The sequence below is a fragment of the Dermacentor andersoni genome, chromosome 10, assembly GCF_023375885.2.
Source record: "Dermacentor andersoni chromosome 10, qqDerAnde1_hic_scaffold, whole genome shotgun sequence".
NCBI classification, from domain to species: domain Eukaryota; kingdom Metazoa; phylum Arthropoda; class Arachnida; order Ixodida; family Ixodidae; genus Dermacentor; species Dermacentor andersoni.
In genome coordinates, this window is record NC_092823.1 from 136,036,011 (window position 1) to 136,061,146 (window position 25,136).

At 45.7% G+C, this 25,136-nt stretch overlaps 2 protein-coding genes across 2 annotated transcripts; both read right to left on the reverse strand.

Annotated features, from left to right (window-relative positions):
• Positions 1-15,443: 15,443 nt before the first annotated feature.
• On the reverse strand, positions 15,444-21,043 carry LOC126545166 (uncharacterized). Its single transcript, XM_050192931.3, has 2 exons — positions 21,020-21,043; positions 15,444-16,717 (listed from the first exon to the last, which is right to left on the reverse strand). Exons 1-2 carry the CDS (start codon positions 21,041-21,043, stop codon positions 15,539-15,541), a joined length of 1,203 nt encoding a protein of 400 aa, XP_050048888.2. The 3' UTR covers positions 15,444-15,538.
• A 1,061-nt stretch (positions 21,044-22,104) lies between these two features.
• Positions 22,105-22,860, reverse strand: LOC126543725 (uncharacterized). The gene has a single exon (XM_050190829.3). The coding sequence runs from the start codon at positions 22,858-22,860 to the stop codon at positions 22,105-22,107; it is 756 nt and encodes a 251-aa protein (XP_050046786.3).
• Between the last annotated feature and the right edge of the window lie 2,276 nt (positions 22,861-25,136).

Consider the following 25,136-nt stretch of genomic DNA (forward strand, 5'->3'; position numbering starts at 1 on the left):
CGAAAGTCTTTATTTATACCGAGAATCACGCGTTTTTGAAGCACGGTGTTTTGAGCGGGACTAGTTTAGACGCGGAGGCAATCGGCTGTCGCGCTTCGGTCGTCTGAGCACGGGCTACCCTATGGGTGACGAACTAAACAATGCATCGACGTGGTGCAGCTGGTTGAACGTAGTCTGGAATGCGGGAGAGGCGCGCCTTGGATGGGACCGCAGCGGGCCGCTGCTACAGTCGGGGCACTTTGCTATAGCAGTCAGATGAAGGAAACACTTGGCACAGCTGCTAAGCTGAAGACCGTCCGTGCTGACAAACGCAAACTCACCACCGGCGGGTGCAGCGCAGGAGCCTTTAATCTCCGCACCGTCACAGGCATCGTGAATGGTTTGTCTGGCCGACCCTGCTCTGCTTTTCTCGCTCGCCCAGAGGCACTTGTGTGCCTCTGCGACAGCTACGCGCTCCTTGCGCTTCTTTGTCCGTATAACGGCGGCGACATAACGCAACGAAAGCGATTAGAGCTAGGGCAGAGGGGGTGAAGGGCGATCGATGAGGCCTTCAATGGTAGCGAACTAACGCAATATTATTGATAGCATAGCCGACAGTACAGCTATGGATAGCCTCTTTAACACTACCGAAAGTTCCAATGAACTATAGATAGTCAATTTACCGAAACTACAATCTGTTTAATTTTCTTAGCTGTCTTCTTACCCTCTACGTCCGTCTATGCTGTCCACGACTCATGAGACGCTATTTTTCCTCCTTGCTGGCCGGCGTTCAAGGAGGCGATTCGGGTGAGTTGGTTATGCATTGAGGAAATATTATTATTATTATTATTATTATTATTATTATTATTATTATTATTATTATTATTGTTATTTGTTTTCAAAATATATGTACACTAGTCAGGAAAGGGAAAGTAGGCTGGCAACTGCCACCGGAAGGGGCACAACGCCTGCCTACTCTTCAGAAAGCAGGAGAAAGAAACAGAAATGGATGATGGGAAGAAGGCGGGGAAAAAGCAAAGAAAGAGAAAGATGACAAATCTTAAAGAATAAAGGCGATCACACACAGTACAGGGCACGCACAGTTGGGCTGGTCCCTGCAAGTCACGTTGCTAAAGAATGTTAAAATAAAAGCAGTGTCTGAGTTACAAACGTCAACATAAGTTCGTAAATTCTGGAAAAGTAAGAAGAATTAACTTATGTTCACGTATGTAACTTATTTGCCCTGACAGGAACAGACATGGCAGAAAACACGTGTGTGCTGTATCCTCTTCTTACGTCGCGTCTATCAGCGCAAACCGCATTTCGCAAATCAAGACGCGGCCCATTCTCCACTCCATTTCGGGCGTCTCACAGAAAGAAAGGAGAGAAAAAAAACGTGGATGTGGTTTCGCGCAGACCAACGATGGTCATCAAAAAACATACAAAATCAAAATATATGTACCAGAACTATAACTTTTAGTGTGAACAGAAGTTCGTAAGCTAAATATAATAATAAAAAAATAAAGGGCACTGACCGAAAGACGTGTGGTGGTAGATTGACGTCGTAGAACAACTCATGAGTTGTTTGTCGAAAGAAAGAAATATTAAATTGCACTTTAAAGAAACTAAACACTAAACCTAAAAGTTTTAAGGAGCTCGCCAGGTTGGTTTGGTTCCCACCTGCGGCAAGTTGTTTTTTCATCCACTTTCATTTCCATGATTTATCGTTTCTTTATCTCATTTATTAAGCACAAGTAATTTCCCCTATGTTGTCCTTGGTGTCAGTGTTTGTTGGCTTCTTATGATATGACTAATAAATATCGGGCCCTTCGGTTAAAGGGACACTAAAGGTTAATATTAAGTCAACGTGGATTGTTGAAATACCATCCCAGAAACCTCGAAACGCTTGTTTCGTGCGAAGAAGAGACTTACTTTAAGAGAAAATGCGTTCTGAAGCGTCCGCGTACCTCTAGCGCAATTCAAATCACCCGCCCTCCGATCGAGGAGTATTGACGTCATGGTCTCACAGTGACGTTGCGCCGTCGGTGAGTAAAACGGCTCCCGCCAATGCATTGCTCCCGCAGACGGCGCTACGGATTTTCTGCACAAAACGCAAACGCGCGGCCAGAAACAGAGCCAAGACAGAGCCGACAGCAGCGCGAAAGCGGAACTATGGTGGCTAGCGGAAGGGAAAGCGCACGACGATAAGCTGGTTCTTTATTTTATGACGCCAACTTCGACGCTCGTTGCAATGGATGACCCTGACAACGACACATAAGCTCGCGATGCTTGGCTCGAGTTCAGCGATTTAAGCACTGATGAACGTGAGGAGCTGTTGAGGGATCGCGCTGCCGGCGTCGTTGCGTACTACTACGACGACGGCCTGCTGTGAAAGGCACTTCACGCGACTTCAGTAAGTCGGCGTTGAACTCGTAATCCTCTGGACGAAAGTGTAGCGAGCACATTACGTGATTTTTCGGCTCTTTGCCAGCGCGTTGTGGCAGAGGTACGGCACTTCAACCACTTCGAACGGAGAGGTTCACTCGTTGGCACACAGTGATAAGTAACGTTGGATTCGCCGCTGCAACTGCCCTTGGCCAAGTTCCACGGACCGTTTGCGCATCCCACGACAACACTTGGACGTGGCATTCTCGCTGCTTGTTCCAAATGCAAGTTTCGCGAGCCAGCAGGACCACCGCAGCACGACGCGATAAAGAAACAACTGAAACTCCAAAGCGCGCGCGGCGCGAAGTCGAGCGCGCAGAGTCGAGCGAAAACGAAACCTTTCGATCACCCATCCTACTCAAGGGTAACGTCAAAATGTTATTTTTTTCTTAGAACCGAATAGAAATAGACAAGTAGCATTTTCTTCCCTCTTATAATCTAATGAAGTGATCTTTTTAATACGAGTAGTTGAATACTAGTGCATAAATTATGATGAGGAGTGCTTTCGTCATCGGGCTAGTGCCGGAATGTGGCTGGGGGGTCTCAAATCGTGTCGTGCATTTACCTCAGTTTCTCGGTTACTAAAGCTCTGTTCGCGATTACATTGACGCCTTAGACGTTCTAGAGCATTGCTTTATCACTTTAACTTGACTTTCTGGTAACCTTTAGTGTCCCTTTAACCCCCTTTCTTCTCGTTTATTAGATAATGAGGGTCTAGAATCCGGTAACATTGATGCCTTCAGGTAGGGTGTGTGCGTTTATTGACCAGTTGCCTTCACCCAAAACCTTCACCCAAAAGGATCACGTTCTCGTGACGCCTGCGGCAGAAAGAACGTTCCGCGTCCGCCGCAAGGTCTGTGAGTGGTGGCGTTGGCTAACACTCCCCGGGTTCTACTAGGACACTTAAATACCCAAGAAAGTGGATGGGGAAACGGCGCCGTGGTAGCTCAAATGGTAGAGCATCGCACGCGAAATGCGAAGGTTGTGGGTTAGGTTCCCATCTGCGGCAAGTAGTTTTTTCATCCACTTTCATTTCCAATAAATTATAGTTTCTTTATTTAATTTATTAAGCACAAGTAATTTCCCCTAGCTATGTTGTATTTGGTGTCAGTGTTTGTTGGCTTCTTATGATATGACTTTATATATATATATATCTATATATATATATATATATATATATATATATATGCTAGTAATTCTAGTCAAAAGTGTTCACAAATTGTATTAATGTGTAATTTTTATATATGTTATCTCTTCTGAAATGACCTTTCGTCAGAAAAAGACTTCTTGATTGTATTTATGAGTACTAAATCTTTGAGAAGGCGTTGCATGCCTTTTATCATTGATGTGTATTTGTCCGGCCTAATACGCACAAAACACATATATCTTCCAATCGTGTTTCACCGAATCCGCGTGTCGTATGGCTGATCCAAGAGACGTCATTCTGTTGTTGATGCGAGGAGATTCAAGCTGTGAAATTGAACTGTCCCCAACTATGAGCTCTTGTAGATATTCACATAAGGCCGTCACTTCGGTTAACAATTCTTCAAAGTCACACCATGTTTCTTCACGTGCAGCTGTTATCACAGGTTATATTTATTTATTTATTTATTTATTTATTTATTTATTTATTTATTTATTTAAATTGGGACCCTCGGTTAACCCCTTTCTTCTGGCTGTCCCCTCCCGCGGAAAAAAAGTGAGAACTTCCCGCTTATGACTGCGCCCATGCCATCCCAGAAAATCACCCACTTCGATCCGAATTTACCCTTGCTGCGTGTACCTGTTCTTCGTATTGACATGCAGCAAGAAATGAATGGTGAAATCAGCCATCGCTTAGTCTCGCATGTCAACGCTGAGGACAAAACATTAGCGATCTCTTGTCGTTATTACTGCGATCAGCTGTTTGTTTTGACGCTGCTATATATGCCTGAGAGACGGCACGGCACCGAGACGGGATAGTGTTTCCCTTTCCCGTTTTCACTTCATCATCATCATAATGGTGTGTTGGCGATGCAGAATGCTCTAAAACCCTAATTCTTCACTGCATCACATAATTTAATTCTAAGCCAAAGCTTGATACGCGATGACGGTTAACGGTATGCTAAAGCGTTGATCTCTCGGTATGCCTGCCGCGGTTCCGCGGAGAGGCAGCGCATGCGCTGAGTGCCTCACGTATAACGGTAACGTATCGAACTTTACCGCTGAAAAAGCAGAGTGTATATAACAAACGAAACGAGTAAACGTTCACTGCGAAGATCTTGAAGCGCTACAGCACTCGGACAAAAAAAAGTAGACAGGACAGCGTTGCACTTTTTCCGTTCTCTTTTTGCGCGCGTGCTGATGCGCTTCGAGATAATGTCTATTATGCATATCAGTGAACTAGGCCGACGCATCAGCTTATTGGGTAAATATTATCAACTTATATTATATTGAACTGTTCGAGCGGCTACACGTGGTTCTTAAACACTCAATGTTTCCAATAAACGAAGTTATTTTTTTTTCTTTTCGTGTAACAATAATTCTATCAATATTTGTTTCTGTTGTTGTGGCCAAGCCATGTTAAGGTTCAACAGGCTAAATGTAAGCTAAACAGCGCATAATATATATGTGAAGTTTGGACTTTAGCGGCTGCAGGTTACGGCAGTAACATGCTGTTCCTTACAGAACTAACTATAACGTGGGAATCCCAACCTAACTTTGACAAAAAGTCAACCCCAAGAATCGTATGTGAATTAACTATGTCTATTGGCTGTATGTTAAGAACTAAAGGCTGGTGAGTATTAACCAGTTTATATTTAGCATGGACTATAGTGACTATATTTTGTTGCTTAATGATAAATCGATTCGTTTTTTACCACTAGCTAATCTAGAAAATACCTAGTTAGCTTTGAATGTGGAAGGATACAAATTAATATCAAGAACGAGTATTGTTGAATCACTTGCACTTATCGCGTATTTGTTCTGTCTACGTTTACAATACTATCGATGTAAACAATAAACATGACGGAAGCCGGAATACCACCTTACGGCACACCGCTGGTGAGAGACAAGCACGGTTCTGAAGACTGAAGACTGTGTGCATATTGATAGCGACTCATAATTTTTACGCAGGTACATATATACGAGATGTCCACGAAACGTGTTACACCAAAAAGAAAACGAAAAAAAAAGAAACTTGTTAGCATGTCTAGGTTCTGGAACAAATAATCGTTGCTTTTGAGTGGAAGTGTGTGCGCAGGCGATAGTTGCAACTCATTCAATTTAATCACGCGAACTGGCTTTAAGAATTCATTGTTGTTAAATTCGAACGGAATTTTTGCAATAATTTTCGAAAACTTATTTGGCAGCATCAGCAGCTTTGTTACATTCTTATTAGGCGTCGGTCGTTCTCTCTATGGTATATATGTAACTAAAATAGGATAGCATTTGTATTATATATACAGCAACAACTTTATTCTTTCGGCTTAGAATATGCCTCTTCCTATTTGATCGATTATATTGCACAATCTCGATTACCTTCCTTTACATGAACGTTCCCATTAGCAGAGAAATAAACTCCCAACACTTCAATGCTCTCTACTATACCGCTGTCATATGAGTGACAAAGGTTACTTTAGGTGCGGGAACAACTTTTTTCTTCTTTTTTTGCGTTTGCAGTAAGATAGTTTGTTTTTGTTACAGGTGAAGAAGTCACGCAACGCCGCCTCGTTGCAGACTCCGTTCGGCTGTTGCGCCCACTGTGAACACTGTGGTGTCGCTCGCGAAACGTATGGGAGAAAGATTTGATGTTACGCTATAAAAGATCGCTGACGTAACCACTGGAGAGGAGCGGTCTTCAAATGCTTTCCCGGGCACATCGATGCCGACGCGTTCAGTGTCGGGGCAAGGCTCTTTCGGGGAAACGTTCTCACGTTGCACGCGCGTGAGCACGAGGCCGTGGGCGATGCCGTGGAATCCACGCGACCGTTGTTCGCCAAGAAGGCTATTTCGCGGCAATGGACGTAATGCCGTTAGCAGATCCACACATATTCCCGACGTTAAGCGCTGAGGACGAGGTCGCGGGATCGAATCCCGGCCACGGCGGCTGCATTTCGATGGAGGCGAAATGCGAGAACACCCGTGTACCTATTATATATTTAGGGGCACGTTAAACATCTCTTTGTGGTCAAAATTAATCCGCAGTCCCCCACTACGGCGTGCCTCATAATCAGAAAGTGGTTTTGGCACGTAAAACCCCATAATTTTGTTTCCCCCAACGTTAAGCATTCGTTAAGCAGCTGCAAAGCCTCCTTCGCGGGCACGGCTTCGGCCAACTCGTGCACGCTCTTCAGTAGCGAGCGAATGCCGACGGTGCCGTACCTTCTCGCGACGTGCCTTGCGTGTCCGACGGGGATACAGGCAGGCAAACACGGTCGGCGCCGGAGCTGGCCACTCATCGTGGCAGCGCGGCCTCCCGCGGTCAAGCCTCGCCGGTCGACTCGGGGCGCCTCTTGTTCGCTCTGCGCGGCCCTCCCCGCCTGCCGTGTTCGGCGCGAGGCGCTGAACGACTTCGTTATCGCGAATGCACCCGTAGCCGCGAAGACGAAGGCAGAGTGACAGGCGCCGTCTGCTGGTGCGCGACCTGTTTGCTCTCCGCTTTGCTGCGCACTCGTGGATATTAGCTTTTCACCGAGATGCTCGGCGTGTTTCTCGAAAGCTGTTTCGAACTGTGAAGTGGTCATTTTGGAAACGAAGGCGAGGGGAGTGGGGAGGCGCCTCTTGAAAAGGTGAATGCGAGAGCTTCAGTTCCGGAACGTTTTTTCACTTCTCCGCCGTGAGGGGCCGGCAAGTAAATAGTCGCACCCCCCCCCCACACCACCTCATCCCCCCCCTTTTCTTTTCTTCATTTTTATTTGGTTCTATACTTGTACGGAGGTATAAGTACTTGCAAAGCTATATTGCCGAAATGAGTACGGTTGTCCGATTATTGGAACAACGAATTGAAAATAAATAATCGAATTAGGCTAGATATAGCAAGCCTCACTTTCTCGGACCGCGAACTATGTTCATCGATGCAGTAGTGGGAAATTGCTAAACAGACGAGGTCGCGGGATCGAATCCCGGCCACGGCGGCCGCATTTCGATGGGGGCGAAATGCGAAAACACCCGTGTACTTAGATTTAGGTGCACGTTAAAGAACCCCAGGTGGTCGAAATTTCCGGAGTCCCCCACTACGGCGTGCCTCATAATCAGAAAGTGGTTTTGGCACGTAAAACCCCATAATTTAATTTTTTTATTTCAGATACGTTCTTACGCACCTGGTAGGCGCCAGAGGTTGTGCGTGCGTGCCTCCGCGTGCACTGACTTGCATTATTTCCTAAAGGAGCACAGACGTGATATTTCGGAACATTTATTTCATTTGCGTTAAATCAGCTGTACAATATAAGATACTACATGCCCTTATCAGTAAGGAAAACAATAACACATGCTTTAGGCTACAGTCTACTCCGGTATGGCATAACAATTTACGGGCACTGTGCTGTCCGCTGGCACAACAGAATAAATGCGATACTGCACTCCCTCTTAAGAAACATATGTTATGATCGGAGCCTGAATGCTGACACAGACCGTTTCAAAGTACTTTCGATGCCGAATTTCAACTATCTTTTAATGCAAACGGTTGTTTTAAAACACTTCTGGTCCAGTCAATTCCTAGTTCCGTACACAGCTTCCCGATGCTTAAGGCCCAGGGACCCCTTTTGGAGGCCACGTTGTTCCACAAGGAACGGCACTAGAGCTCGGGCCCATTATGTGCCCACCTACTTCAATAAACTACCGCACAGCACCTTCTGTGCAAAAACGAAATATAAGTTAGAGACTGCTAAGGCGTATCTGCTCGTAAAGGCGTACTTGTTCCGTTTATTTACCGTTATAGCTTGGGTTCGTGCATGTGATTCTGTGATTCCTTTGCACCGTGACGGTCAGTCTGGTATATGGTTATGCATTATCTCGTGATAATGTTTGTTCACACGCATTGCTGTACTTCTGTGTTTCATTATGTTCAATGAAAATTCTTTTCATAGACACTGTATGAATTCTAATAACCTTTTTTGGTGTTCTATACTTGAGTTCGCTGCTTATAACTGGTCTATTAATGTACCGTGTATGGTTTTGCTGCCTGCCAGGCGCTGCCGCTCAAGCCTTCAAAGGCTTTGGCAGGCCTGTATGAATGTACTGTTTTAATTATTGGCAGTAAAGGTATTATTATTATTATTATTATTATTATTATTATTATTATTATTATTATTATTATTGTCTTAGACATCAAAACCTCAGAGAAAAAAGTAGTAAGCCTCAGAGGGCCGTAAATAATTTAATAAAGTAGCTTTTATACAGCCAGTTTCGTTTCTCAGGAGGATACTGTATCGTGACGTCACGCCATTGCACGTGGTCGCGTGGGAGCAGGACATTGCGATGCTTTCACGCGTAAGCCCTCGGAAACCTGTCCGTCTGCATGATGCGATGCGCTCCGCACGTGCGGTCCTATGGTTGGTACATGAGAATGCCTTATGTGACTGCGTATGGCTACTTAGATTTGTGATCATGACTACGTACAGTGAACACTGAAGAGGCGTTAAGGGTAATCAAGGTCAACGAAATAATAATATTAATTACTATGAAATTAATTAAGCCTAAATACGACTCCTTAAGCCTAATGAAGGTATAATGAAGTTCACGCGGGTATAATGAATCCTATTGGAGATTAACCACGATGAAATTACTTGAGCGTAATCACTATTAAGGTTAGGTAATTAAGAACAGTGAGGCTAATTAAAAAGTAAGTTAGGTAAATATAATTCGCAAATGAAATGTAATTACTAGTATATTATTATTAATAGTAATGTAATTACTATTAATTATTAGGCATACTCAAGAGTAATTAGGGATACTTAAGATTCTGCTACTTGTTGTGATGTCGATGTAGTGGCACATAGCATACGACCGAACGAACCGGAGAGAGTGTCAAAACGTTGCATTGATTGATTGATTGATTGATTGATTGATTGATTGATTGATTGATTGATTGATTGATTGATTGATTGATTGATTGATTGATTGATTGATTGAAAATTTTATTATTTCACCGAGCTGGGGTGCCCGCCTCTTAACCTACACGTAGGTAGGGGGGGGGGGGGAGAGGACGAGCAGTCTAAGACAGGGAGAAAAATCATGGAATGGGTAGGGATCCAATGCGACAGGGGTGCCCCGACTGACAAGAAGGACATTCCGTTGGACGTGCGTAAACGCTTCCGAATCGCCCCCCCGTACCGAAAATTATGCATCCTATCTACAACGAAGAGAGGAGAGCTCACAGGGCTAAGGCTCTAGTAAATAAACTTAAAAACACACCGGCGCATAAAGTAGCGTACGTGGATGCCGCTTGCGGCAGAGACGGGGCTGTGGTGTCGACGGTGGTTGATGGCGACAGATGCGTTAAGATAGCGTGCTCCAAGTGCACGAGGGACGCCTGTACAGCCGAGGAGGTTGCAGTAGCGCTCACTTGTGCGGGTACAAAAGCGGGAGTAATATTATGCGACAACCAATTAGCTATCCGAAATTTTAACAAAGGGAGAATCTCGTAAGAGGCCCTTCAAAACATTGCAATATCCTGCTACCACGTGAATGTCGTTACGTTATGACACAGTATCCTCCTGGGAAATGAAACCGCAACTGACCGCAGGAAAGCTGTTATGCTAAGTTATTCATGACCATCTGAGACTTGTCACTATTTTTTCTAGAGTTCAAAGCACAAGACCTTCAGTTAACGATAAAAATGTATCGTCAACATCATGTCAGTATCCTTTAAACACAAAACAAAAAGTTATTCTGTGCTAACCACTGTTTTGTTTGTTATTCTTTGGTTAATGTACTATCGTAGACGGGTGAAACCCGAAACAGAAATCGTTCTTTCGTTACAGCTTTCGCCACCCCTTGTAATTTTCATATGACTTCGGTTTTACAGTTTGGGGCCAACTTTACTATAGGCGCGGTCAGTTGGAAAACTCCCTCGGAGAGATCGCCAAGCCAGTCGCCTATCCGAAGGTGTTGCTATCATCAACATAATCATAATCATCATCAGCCTATCTTATGTGTACTGCAGGACGAAGGCCTCTCCCTGCGATCTCAAATTACCCCTGTCCTGCGCCAACCGATTACAACTAGTAACCGCGAATTTCCCAATTTCATTGCCCCACCTAGTCTTCTGTCGTCCTGGACTGCGCTTCCCTTCTCTTAGTACACATTCTGTAACCCTAATGGTCGAACGGTTATCTAACCTACGCATTACATGACCTGCCCAGCGCCATTTTCTTTCTCCTAATGTCTATTAGAATATCGTCTATACCCGTTTGCTCTCTGATCCATACCGCTCTCTTTCTGTCTCTTAAAGTTATGCCTATCATTCTTCGCTCCATCGCACTTTGCGCGGTCCTTAACTTGTTCTCTAGCTTCTTTGTCAGTCTCCCAGTCTCTGCCGCATATGTCAGAACCGGTAAGATGCACTGACTGTATACTTTCCTCTTCAATGACAATGGTAAGCTTCCAGTCAGCAGCTGACAATGTCTGCCGTATGTGCACCAACCCATTTTTATTCTTCTATGAATTTCCTTCTCATGATCAGGGTTCCCTGTGATTAATTAGCCTAGGTAAACGTACTCCTTCACGGACTCTAGAGGCTGACTGGCCATCTTGAACTCTTGTTCCCTTGCCCGGTTATTCATCACTATCTTTGTTCTTCTGCAGATATTACACTCTCTCTGTTAAGGCCCTCGATCATTTGTTGTAACTGTTTGCAGTGTTGCTGAATAGAACAATGTCATCAGCAAACCGAAGGTTGCTGAAGTATTCGCCGTCGATCCCTACTTCTAAGTCTTCGCAGTTTAATAGCTGGAATACTTCTTCCAAGCACGCAGTGAATAGCATTGGAGAGATTGTGTCTCCTTGTCTGACCCCATTCTTTATAGGTAGCTTCCTACTTTTCTTGCTAGCATATATATATATATATATATATATATTTATATACTTGCAACCAGGTCACGTGAAACCATCCACGCCGCAGACTACGCGCTCTTTCTGCTTCGTTAGCTAACATACCGGGTGTTTCAGCGAACAATTTCAAAATTTTTACATATTTCCTGTGGCAGCACAATTCTAGTCCATGAGCTGGTCTACTCGAAGCGGCGGACATTACATCCACAAGAAGTTGGAATTCATAATCGTCTAATCAACAAAAACTCACTAAGTTTTTAACTAATTACCTTATGGCACATATTGCAATTTACAAATTCTAGCGGGTGAGACTGCAAGACATATTTGTGGATGACACCATTTACGAGATACGCGCCGTCAAACTTGCGGTAAAAATGCACTGTCGTTCCACTTATAATCTTAAGTAAACGTCGTTTTATGAATTGAAGTACAAAAGTAACTGGAACGCCAATGCATTTCTTCGCAAAGTTTTCGGAAATTAATATCTCGAAACTGGTGTCAGCCTGAGAATTCGTTCCAAGTGGATCTGCCTAGCAAACTCCTCGGCTAGAATTGGTAAATTCCAATATGTGCCATAAGGTAATTAGTTAAAAACTCAATTAGTGAACTTTTCTTTAATTAGTCGATTATGCATGTCAATTCTTGGGCAAGCATTATCCCCCTCTTCGAGTAGACCTGCTGATGGACTAGAATTGTTACCTTCGAGATGTCAGATAAACTTCGGGAAAGAAATGATGATGATTATGATGTGGCTTTGACCTTTGTTTCGGGTGGGCGCAAGTTTTGCATCCTAGCCGGAAACCTTTGAGATGTCAGCGTCGCCTATTGGAAAAGTCGGGAGATAGCCGCGACGATGACATATGGCCTCTGAGATTGGAAGATCTCGCAGGCCAACTAAAACTGTAATAAACGTGCGCTGCTTAGCGCATAGCGTACGCTATACTGTCTTATGTCGAGGTGTAGTGGGCCAGGCTGTAGCAGCATCGGAAAAAAATTACCGCAGAAACTCCATTAGCGTTGTCTTAAGTATGCGTAAGCATTGTGCCACCTGCTTATCTCCATGCAGCCCGGTGTCATTATCAATCTAATCAAACTTGATCCGACCAATATAAACTCGTATCAACCCCTTTCGTTCGTTATCTACCTTATCGAAATAGGTCCTACCCTTATCAACCCTTTTCAGTTGTTATCAATCTTATCAGACTCGATCCGACCCTTGTCTGTCGTTATCAAACTTATCGCAATCGATCCGATCTATATCAACCGTTATCTTTCCTTATCAACCTTATCAGACTTGATCTCACCCTTAACAACCCTCACCGGTCCTTATAAACCTTATCAGAACTGAGCCGAAGATTATAAGCCCTTATCGCTCTTTAGCACCTTATCCGTCTGCGTCGAACTATTATCAACCGTGATGAGTCCCATATAACCCTTGGTCACTCCTTATCATCCTTATCAACTCACTGGCTCTGACCTGTCAGTGTTGCGCGACGCGAAGTGTATAAGTCCTCAGAGATCGGTGGCATCTCTATCAACGCCCCATCGGAAGGCGCTTCCCTCGACCACCGAAACGCATCGGGAATGTGCCAGGCTTAGCATTAAAATTTCCCAAATTGAAAGTTTCCTAACGTCTATACAATGCTCCAATTCGGCTCTATGTGTGGTCCTAGAGATAGCTTTTATTCCAACACCACCAAATCACCAAGAAAGCTTTCATGCAAACTGTTCTTATTCGACATTTGTTTCACCGCAGGAGCTATGGCGCTTCAAAGTAGCGTGGGGCCTGACGAACCAACCGACTGAGATATCTTTCCGGGCAACATCCAAGGGTCACGAGTTCAAATCACATGTTCTCTTCCTTTTTTTTTTTCCCCTTCCTTTTTTTCTTTTTTCTTCACCCTTTTTAATGTCTTTTCTTTTAGTTTATCACTGTACGGGAACCCTCCTAAAGATATATATATATATATATATATCCTAAATTATGTATGGCCACACATGTGCAGGTCATAAATACCAGGTTCTCTAGCCGAGTGCCATCCGTGCGGTATAACCGAGCTCAGATTGGTCCACCTTGACTGATCAAATAAGGCACCACTGTAGGTTAAATGGGGCGTACAACTCCTGTGGGACCCGCCGTGGTTGCTCAGTGGCTATGGTGTTAGACTGCTGAGCACGAGGTCGCGGGATCGTACCCCGGCCACGGCGGCCGCATTTCGATGGGGCGAAATGCGAAAACACCCGTGTACTTAGATTTAGGTGCACGTTAAAAGAACCCCAGGTGGTCGAAATTTCCGGAGTCCTCCACTACGGCGTGCCTCATAATCAGAAAGTGGTTTTGGCACGTAAAACCCCATAATTTAATTTTTAATTTAACTCCTGCGGGGGCGGTAGAGTATCCGCCTCCCGTGCAAGAGGACCGTGGTTCAAATCCCGGTGCCGCGCAATTCTCCACCGGAAAATACAAAAAAAAAACCGTGTCTTGAGAAAATTGCACAAACAAGCCTGGAGTGCGGCCTGATCCCGGTGACCAGAACCGGTAACGCACTCTCTCACCAGAGCAGGATTGGCCACCCTGGTGCAGTACTTGGCCACAACCTCCTATATGAATACAACAATCAAACCCCGGCCCTCAGTCTCCAGCAGCCGCGAAGCAACTGACCACGGCGGCGGTCAGATCTGTGACGCAGCAGAGGGTGCTAAGAATACCTGGCTCCGGACAGGCCGCCATTGGAATCTGAACCTGGCAACGTTTAACGTTAGAACGTTATCTAGTGAGGCGAGTCTAGCAGTGTTATTGGAGGAATTAGAGGGTAGTAAATGGGATATAATAGGGCTCAGTGAGGTTAGGAGGACAAAAGAAGCATATACAGTGCTAAAAAGCGGGCACGTACTGTGCTACCGGGGCTTAGCGGAGAGACGAGAACCAAATTCAACTTGGCCCATCCCTTTATCACGCCCAAATTTATGCTGATACCACTTCCAATTTCAAGTTGGCCACCCCAACCCTTTTTATAAAAACCTACGTATTCATGTAGGAAATGCGTCAAGTTTTTTGGCGTTACAGACCCGATTTTGCACGATTTTGCTACCAAATTGCTGGGGGTACTCGCAAAGAAGGCTGCGCATTAAAAGCAACTGCACCGAACAAGCGACGCCATATGGTGATCCTAAATACTGACGGCTAGCCAAGCTAGCTTCTCTGTAGAGCGATTGGGGCAGACACAGCACGGGACATTTATTCAAATGGTTTCATACCACTTGGCTGTAGGGATCACGTTAACAGTAGCTATTTATCCACACACTGTACATCTTCTCCTAGTTGGTGCATTTCTTATTTGGATGAATCTTTAGAAATAATTAACGTTCGGGCAGCGACTCAGATTAGCAGACCCTTTGTTCCGCACGAATGTTGCATAAGAATGGCACTGGCCACCGAGTGGCATTGTGGCTTGGGTGGACCTGATTCGCTCGGAGTATGTGCCATTAAGGACAGGTGAAAGTCGAAGAAAACGGACCTTCCAGAAGAACTCAATAAGAATAGCCATTTTGTTCTCCCTGGATCCACACTACAAAGCACGAAAGCTTTTTTTTTTCTTTTTTTGCACAACACAAAGCTATGCGCAAACTTCTAGTTATGATGTCGAATGAATAAAATCTGCATAAATGCGATGACTTAACAAATGAACACGACACTGCTATGTTTTAGGAAGGAAAAATAGAAAACATTTCAAGAGAACCACTGGAAAACCAGAACCGAAAGTAAATCACGAGTTTTGTGGGTCTGCCATCTGGTGGGAGACTATAAAACTAAGTCCTATGCGGCTTTTAAAAAAGGCGCCGCTGAAAAACCAGAACCGAAAGCAAACGTTGTGTTTTGTGTTTCTGCCATCTAGTGAAAGACTACAAAACTAGGTCCTATGCGGCTTAAAAAAAAAACTGCGAAGTGGGAATCGAACCGTGGCCACCGCGACTAAAGGTGCGCGCGATTCTGCCACTCGGCCACGGCGTCCGATTTTTTTTTTTCTTTATAACATGGAACAGAAAACTGAAGGTGTATTACAAAGTGGACACAACTACACACTTAAAACTCAGGCAAACACACACATGCATTCAACAAGTGCATCCAGTCTGGCGGAGGTTCCTGCGCAGCGTAGACACTTCTTACATAAGTAGCACTTTCGCGAAAGAAGGACTTTGTAGATCGCGGGCTTTCGGCATGGCGGTCACACAGTCTACTTCTCCATAGGCTATGTAAACCAAGTTCTATGAACATGTCATAGGAAGGACCACCCGTAACCTTAAACGGTAGAAACATAATTGTATATGGAGTCATGTCAATGTCCTTTTTAAGCGTCCGTTGGAGAATGTTCCAAAAGAATACAGCGTCCCTACAGTCTATCAAGCAGTGATCTATGGTTTCGGCACGTGGACAGAGCCGACAGTTTGTTGACCACGGCACAAAGCAACCCCTCGAATTCAACCAAGTCTTAACAGGGAGTGTTTCCGAATGTAATTTAACGAAAAATGTTTTTACTCCAGGAGGTACACACATTTTTCGGACGCGCTTAAGTACATCCTGATAAGGTCGGCTTAAATAAGGTGCACGATACAAAGGATCTGGGAAAATAGAGTCCACCAGTGCCGCAAAAATTGCTTTTCGACTCGTAGTGAACACGTACTCCAGGCTGAATTTAACTTTCAAGAAAAGAAATGTGTCAACAACCTCCTTAAGAAAGCCCCAAGGAGCCTGTGGGACATCTTTGGCATTTGATGACACTACTATATTAGGAATATAATGAACTAAACGGAGTTGCAACGTTTCACGCAAGATTGGATGGTCATTGTCTCGAAAGAAAAACAGGCGTGAGACTGTTTGCCTGATGAAGAGGTGGACTAATCCTAGACCACCACGTTCAAGAGGGAGGAACAGATTGTCGCGCCGCATCGATTCACAACTGGAACTCCAAATAAATGTTGCAAATACGCGATGCAGTGCCTGAAGGCGAAGTCGTGAGCAGTGCAGTACTTGCAGCACATACAGAAGACGGGAAGCTAAGAAAACGTTACACACTTCAGCACGAAAGAACATTGACAAATTACGCCCTCGCCATGAATTCACTTTACGTTGAACTTTGCCAACTTCTCCCGACCAATGAGCGTTGCTATTTCTATACTGTGAGAGAGGCACACCTAAATAACGCAGATCTTCTTTCCATTGAATGCCTGCGTAATGTGATGACATTGTGGCCCATAATCCAAACTAAAAACCTGAACTTTTTTCAAAGTTAACGCTTGCACCAGAAGCCGCACAAAATTCTTCTGTAATTGCAAGAGCAGTCTTCACACTCTCTTTATCTGTACAAAAAAAGGCCACGTCGTCTGAATACGCAAGAACCCGAACCTCATTAGTCAGTAATTTAAACCCTTGGAAATTTTGTTCTTTAACAATGCTCATACAAAGTGGTTCTAAATACAAGCAGAACAGAATCGGTGACAAAGGGCATCCTTGGCGTACTGATGATGCAAGCCTAATCGAATCGGAGAGAGAGCCATTCACTATGAGCCTCGTTGAACCATTAGCATAACATATCCTGACACCTCTAAGGAGCAGGGACCCGATATTTATATGCTCTAGTACAGTAAACAGGAATGAGTGATTTACCCTGTCGAACGCCTTAGCCAGATCTAGCTGTACCATTGCCACCTGTCCAAACCCCTCAGCTACACACTCTAGCACCGATCTCGCAACATGAATGTTCGTCTGAATGGACCGGCCCCTGATGCTACATGTTTGATGATCACCGACCACAGATCTTATTACAACTTGCAAACGGTTAGCTAATACCTTGGCAAAAATTTTATAACCAACATTGCATAAGGAGATAGGCCGATATCCGTCAACTTTTTGCAATTTAGTCTCATCATCGCTTTTGGCTATAAGGACGGTGTGTCCTTCGTACATTTTGGCGGTTAGGTACCCTACTTCCAAGGCCTCACGGTACACCTGAAGTAATAATGGTGATAAGAGGGAACGAAAACACTGATAAAATTCGGCAGTAAGGCCATCGGGGCCGGGCGTCTTGCCCTTCGCTAACGAATTGATGCATGCAGTTACCTCATTAATATCAATGTTTTCATTTGTATAATTATAATCATCCTGATTTACCTGGGGCAGCAACGATACAATTTTTTTGGCAGCATTTGTATCCAATGGCTTATGGTCTCGAAATAGTTTTTGATAATGCTCGAAAAACGCTTTAGTTATTAGAGTAGGATCATTAACAATGATTCCACCATAGTCTATATCTAGTATTTGTTTCGACAGCGCGTGTCGGCGTTCATCACCAAGGGCCCTACTGCAAGGCTGTTCTTCCATGAAACGCTGCTCTCGCGCACGCACTAGTGCACCTCTGTATTTTTCTGCGTTCAAAGTTTGTAACTGTGCCTTGACCTTATAAATATCATCAATATATTGACCCGGATGTAGGCATTCAAGCTCATGCAATTCACTCAGAAGTTTATACAATGCTTTGTAATTATTCTTTTTTTCAAAGGCCAATATTGATGATTCCTCGATAGCTATCATTTTAACTTCCTGTTTGAATAATTCCCACACAGCAAAGAGTGGCAAGTCCTTGCGGCATGACACATGAGCTATAAGCTCAGTAACACGATTTAAGAAACACTCACGCGAAAGTAATTGGTTATTAAACTTCCACAGCTCCCAGCACATACACCGACTTTGATACCGACGGCTGCCAAACGATGCTGAGACTAGGCAATGGTCACTAAAGAATATAGGGTGCACAGTGTAACCATAAAAAAATTGGGGGACGCTTAAGCTTCGCCTTCAAGAGTGGAACGCGACAGCGTTCCCGTAGACCCGCCAAGGAGTGCAAGACAATGGGCTACGGCGCAGATACGCGCCCCGCATCGGACGCGGTGAGCGTCGAGCAACGCAGCGTTCGGCGCGGCAACGAAATGTGCGCCTGAGCACGCGACGCGACGCACGCCAGGGCCTTAGAAACAGCTCGTTTCTAAGGCAACACCGCATTCACTCGAGGCGCTTTTGTACCGCTTTGAAGCATGGAACGTAATGAAAGATTTAGTCGGTCCACATCAAACGTGCGGAATAAAAGGAAGGACAATTATGACAAATATACACATAGCACGATCAATCCTTGAATGCTGTGACGCAATGCAACTAAGTGTTGCTATGCTGCAAGTTGACCTTGAGAAGGCATTCGACCGCGTGCCACACGATCTGCTTCTATGTATGCTTGAATATGTGAATGTAGGCGATGTGATCAGCGAGGGTGTGCGGATGGCTTACGCCGGATGTACGACGAGATTGATAATAAACAAATCAGTAGGTGAATACATACCAGTACAGCGCTCGGTCAGACAAGGGTGCCCATTATCACCGCTTCTTTTTTGCATATATATTGAGCCCTTTTGTCTAAGCGTAATTAGGAACAACGCGATACGTGGATTTCAGTTACATCAAGCCGAGGTAAGCCTTCTTGCTTACGCTGATGACATTGCAGTTTTCTGTGTTGATCATGAAAGTATAATGCATACCGTCAATGCTGTTAAAAGTTTCTGTCAAGCAAGTGGTAGTGCAGTAAACTGGGACAAGTGCGTTGGGTTCTGGCATGGGGAATGGGACGTCGCACCAAGGATGTTTTTGAACATTAAATGGCAAGAAACACCGACAGAATACCTAGGAGTACCCCTACAGTGCTATTCTGACAATGAGCCTTATTGGAAAAAACAAACAGAGGTGTTACGTGAAAATGCACAAAAGTGGAAAGGATGGGATAAGTCGATTTTCGCACGGGCCACGACGTGCAACCTATTTCTTGTAAGCAAGCTATGGTATGTAATGTAAGTTTTGCATTGCAGCAGGTTAAATGTACAAAAAATGCACAGAGTGTTCGCGGTCTTTATCTGGAGCTCTCTATGGGAAAAAACGAGCCGAACAAATCTGTTTAAAAGAGGGGGTGATGGTGGGCTTGGTCTAGTGCATCTGTATGTGAGACAACTCGTCAGTCGATTTGCTTTTCTTAGAGATGTAGATCATACCTTTCTCAGAACTATGATTCAACTGAGGCTGGGTAAAGTGCTACCAGAGTTTGTTGTGTCTTCGGTTTGTCAGCAAGGACCAGTACGTGGATATCTAAAAGAAGTGGTGTCATCTTTCCGCTTCTTATCGGTGCGTTTTTCTTTGCAATATTTGACAGATGTGTCACGCAAAAAACTGTGCAAGGACCTTGTGGATGTGTTATTTCCTGTGCCATTGTATCGTGAATTATACTGTGCAGGCAAAGGAAAAGATGTTTTGAAACGCGTTAAAAAAATGCTAGTGGCGCCAGGGGTTAAAACCTTTTTTTTTTTTAAGCTGCACACAGGAACCTTACCTGTTAAAACATGGTTAGAAGAAAAGGGTTTATTTGTTCCGTGGGGTACTCATTGTTTGTTATGCAAAAAACCAGAGACAATTGAACATGTGTTTATAGATTGCTGGGGTGGAGTGTTCTTCTGGGACATCTTACAGAGAACCTTGAAAAAAGAGTTGCCATTAAGTCCGCACGGAATCCGTTATCTCACGGTCGAAAACGACGATGGTGTGCCTTTCGATCTGGTTATGCTCCTGGGCCTGCACAGTATATGGCGAACTCGGACGGCTGTACACAATGCGGATATTGACGCTAGACCGGTTCGCGAATATTTTTGCGAATCGGTGTCCCATTTTGTCGAAGTGCAGAAGGTGCAGTCGTATGTACCAGAGTGGGTTCCAAGATTAGAAATGTTGTTGCAGATGCCGAAATACTGATGGCTTGTAGTCAGCAAACAGCTGACGGTTCTCGGCACTATTATCTTGTTAATCTGTTCTTCTGATCTCGTAAACTCTGTGAAAAGCGAGGCAATAAAGAAAAAAAAACTCGTGGCTCAGCGGTAGCGTCTCCGTCTCACACTCCGGAGACCCTGGTTCGATTACCACCCGGCCCATCTTGCAAGTTGTTTTTTATTCATGAAGTGCCTGCTGGGATTTATTGTTCACGGCCAACGCCGCCGACGCCGACACCGACGACACCGGCTTTTCTGCGACACGAGCTCCTTAACGCTGTCGCGTTAATAAGAGGTAGTGCGCTAAGTGAAATGTAAATTCGATCAAGCCTTGCATGCGAGGTGCCCTGGAAGTGCGTATATCGACATCCTGCCTTTTCATTTTCCCCAATGTCCACAAGCTGATAATCACATATCAGGCGTTGCAACGCATCACTACTTGTATCATGTCTCAGCTTCAGTGACGTACGATCTTGCGCGTTACATACACAATTAAAGTCACCAAAGAGGACCAATGCACGATCAGTACAGAAATGATGTTCTAGACATAAGAAGAAACACTCCCGTTCACGTAACTTGTTCGGGGCATAAACACACACAAATCTAAAGCTCATACCACTGATGTCCATATCGCAACAGATTAGGCGCCCTTCCCTATCTGTAGACAAATGTAGCAAATCACATGGTAAATGTTTTCTAACAAATAACATACAGCCTGCGGAAACGCCGACTGCATGGCTGACACAAACATTATAGTCGGATAGGAATGGAGATAGGGCTACTTCTGTGTTTTCGTCGGATTCAATCTTTGTTTCTTGGATAGCACCAATATCTAATTTTCTATTGCGTAACGAATGAAGAAGCTGTACTTGCCGTCGCTTACTTCGTAAGCCACGGACATTTAAAGTACCAAAATGGAAGGGAAGAGCGCCCGCCATGATTACCTATGTAGGCGCAGCGTCTAAACACTGCTCCAGAGGTGCACCACTCCCTTCTTGATGAGGTGATGCACTATGGACCTTCTGGTGCACGTTAACACAAGGGACATCTGCAGGAGTAGGCGTTCCCCGGAGCGGTTTTGTCAACTTTGACACCTTGGGAACGCGAGCCTCTTTTCCCGAGGGCGATGGATTGTCAGATGGCGCTGGACGCTTCTTAGCGGCCTCGCACATCGATCCAGATTCCACTGACGGTGGGCGACATACAGTTTCTCACTACATTACCTAGAGGGAAATCTGGCGCTGCTGCGCTGTGGTATGCATGGGAATGCCGGTATATTGTGGATTCGGATTGGCATCGTTCTCGTAGAGACAGGACACCTTGAAGACGCGCTTGGCAAGTACCGTTCCGTCTGTCACAATGATTCATTTTCTACTAGAACAGCACGTAAAAAGCTGTTTTAGCTTTATTATTACGCGAAAACATGTTTTGTTGAACTATGAGAACTTGTTATTGTGTGTACGACTACATGTTACGTAAAAAGTATCAGCGGGCCGCTAAAGTTGGAGGACAGACGACAAGGTTCGCGCTCGCTTTGGAACAGTTGGTCGTCTGTTCTTACTTTTCTTCACTTGGTCATGCATCGTGGGTGAGTAAAGACGTAATATGCGTGAATGGAAACATTTTATGAAGATTTTACTTTGAGAACGCGTTATTTTTGTAGCCATATCCACGTTTTAGACGAAGCCTCTTACAACACCAGCCAACACGAGCCTCGCAGACACATGTCCCGTCATTCCCATGACGGCACGGTGCCCCATTAAGAAACTCCCATAGACGGTGGCGCCAGATTACCCTCTAGGTGTTATAGTGGGAAACTCTATGGTGGGCGATGCTGAACTGGTGGCGATTCTGCCCATGACACAGTTGGTTCGTCGTGAGGCGCCTTTTAGTCTCATCCTCGCTCGCAGGCTTCTGGCTGAGGCTAATGTCAGCCGATGACGGCTTAATGTGTTCTTGTCGATGAGTCTCAAGGAGTGTTTCTCCAGTTGCATCCACAACTTCGCTCACGTCCATGAGATGATCGGTGATGGTATCATCCTCAGCTGGTCTGTTTCCACGAAGCTTGTCAGCGTAGGTTCCGACGCATGCATCTGCAGGGTGACCGTAGCGGTGACAGTTACTGCAGCGTGGTGTTCGACATTGTCGCCGGATATGCCCAACTCTGTTGCACCGGAGGCAAAGTGGTGGTCGGCCAGGTACCAAGATAAGGCACTGGTGGCCGTATATGCTCAACAGATGTGGCAGATTACTGGCAGAAACGCCATCTTTCAATGTGAACGCTACGTCTCGATTAGTCGTTTGCCAGCCCTCCATGCCGTCACACCGCCACATTTCTCTCGTGATGGACTGCACTGTGCCATATGGCTCTAGCGCTTCAACAATCCGTCTCTGTTCGAGGTGTGAGGGAAGCCAAAGAAGCTTCATCTTGATATTGTTGCATTCCGGGTCAATGACAAGGCATTTGAGGCCCTTCACCAACAACTCGCCTTTGTCGACAAGTTTCTGTTTCGCGATGCTATTAACACATGTCGCCAACCACAAATGGCTCATCTGGTATTGTCCAGCGCCGAGTATGTCAGTTGCATTTAGCACTGAAAGGAGAGCATCGCGAAAGTCCGAGGCTCGATACGGCCGCCCTGCCAGGTCAGCATGCAGGAAAACTGAATTAAGAACGGTGTTGCCAGTCGGTAGACGAGGAAGAACGACTTTATAATTACCGGAATCGGTAGATGACGGTGGGTGTGATCCTCGGCCAAGGGCCGATGTGCTGTTTCCAGCGTAGCTCATCGCAAACGTGGCCGTTCGAACAAGCCTCTTCTTCCCTTCGGCCACAGCGTCCGAGGCTACGCCCAGTCGTACGCTCATCCTTCTATAGACACCACGTGAATTTTCACGACAGTGTTACAAAAAACGCTTTCAGGGACAGTGTTACGCCATGTGTGGAGAGTCGAGATAGGCATCAATCGAAAGCTGAGTCTCCGGACTACATACGCTGCAATGGGTATTACGATAGACGCCATAGTTTTATAACCGGCATCGTTCTTGCCTCGAAAATCGAGTACAAATTTTCATCGTTTCCATAGGCTTCCATTGCTAAATCTTTAATCGCTGTGGGAACAAAATTCTTACGTCCCATATAGTGATCACTGCATTTGGCTCGTGTGGATTGTCTTCCAGAACACGTCTGTCACCTGCCTTTTTCGATAATCGACCTGCAGCTTTTGTTATTCGCGAAAAACCTGCTCGTTCCATTGAAAACGCGCTAGCTTCGTGCCGGGGCCGCTTGGGGCGCTGTGGTACGTGGGTGGTTTGTGGTCCGATACGACAGGTGGTTGGTCGTGGCTCGCGGACGCTCCTGTGCACGAGGCTTCAGCGACTTCGTTCGTAGCTAAGTACTCTTTTATCTTTATTAGCTAGTGTTTTGAAGTGTTTTCTTTTGCATGGAGTAGGGGCGCAAATTTTGAATTCTTGGTAGGAGTAGTAAATGTACCGACTTTGTCTAGGTCTGGCGGCTCCCCCGTTAGGCCTAGGTGGTAGGAGGGACCTATTTGATAGGCTTATTTAATTCTTTCAGCTAGCTCTTCGGATTCTTACATGGAGTAGGGAGTGATAATTATTTTTGTTTGGGATAGCGGTCGAGGTCGGCTTTGCGTGAGTGATTTGGCGAACTTGCTCGTTGGGCCTAGGGACGTAGGCCTAGCGATGAAATCGAAGAACGTGAAGGCCGCGGGGGACGGGGAGCAAGTGCAGTGCGACGAGTGCCTGCGATGGTGCTTCCTCGACGAGACTAAATTCCAGAGTTTAGCAGACGCGTAGGTGTCTAGCTTCACGTGCAGGTCGTGCGAGGGCGTCAGGGAAGCCGTTCAAAAACTGGAAGGGAATTGGGCGGCAAAGTTCGAAGAGCTTAAGGCAAACCTGAGGGAGGAGCAGGAGAAGCGGGTAACACTGCAGGCGAAAGTTGAAAATTTCGTCAAGGTGGAGGCGGCCCAGGCCGCGCAGTTAATAAGGACTGTGGCCGAGCTTGAGGAAGAGAAAGAAAGGAGCGCCGAACTGAAAAAGCGGCTCGACGCGCTTGAGACGCGGGCAGCGGAGAATGTCGGGTCAGGACACCAAAGCGGTGGCAAAGACTCAGAAAGTAGGGTAGACCCTACAAGCGAAGTGGGAGGCAGGGAGCCAAAGCAAGCGGTCGCCAGCTCGCCGCCGGTGAATCAGCAGCGCAACACGCCCCGAGTGAGGCGACGCTGCAGCCACAGGAAGCTGGAAAGAGCGGCACCTACCTTGAGGCCGCCAAGCGTAAAAAGCAGGAGCCCAGGGGACAATGCCCTTTGCCGAGTCCGAATAACGCGGAAAAGGACACAGGGAATCAGGGAGAGGTAGGAGAGAGTGAAATGGTGATTATCGCTGGCGACTGAAACATGGCTGGGTGCTCAAAAGCAATTGTGGAGAGGGTGAAAGGCGACAAAAGAGTGGCGGTAGGGACATTTCCAGGACGGACACTGAGTTCTGTCATGGAGCGAGCAAAAGAAAAGCTCACGGAAAATGCCCACGTGCGCAACCTTGTCGTAGTAGCAGGTGGGCTAAATGACGTCCTAAACAGGAAATGGCCAGGACTAACCCAGCGCTTGGCGAAGGGGATGGACGACTTGCGCGAGCTATCCCCTCAGGTGCAGATCGTGGTGTGCACGGTGCCGGAGGTGCCTGTGCGTGATAGTCACGTTCAAAGAGCCGTAATGGCTGCCAATGAGGCAATATGGAAAATGAGCCGAGAGAAGGGCTTCGAGGTTGTCGAAGTAAACAGGGGAGTGAGAAGTTGTGGTGGTTTTAAA

Bases quoted from the DNA above. Each gene is read 5' to 3' on its own strand.
- LOC126545166 (XM_050192931.3), bottom strand. From the start codon at position 21,043: ATGCAGTCGGCGTTTCCGCAGGCT. The intron at 16,718-21,019 runs GTATGTTATTTG...TCAGGTTTTTAG, and splicing joins AGTCGGCGTTTCCGCAGGCT to TTTGGATTATGGGCCACAAT.
- LOC126543725 (XM_050190829.3), bottom strand. From the start codon at position 22,860: ATGAGCCATTTGTGGTTGGCGACATGTGTTAATAGCATCGCGAAACAG.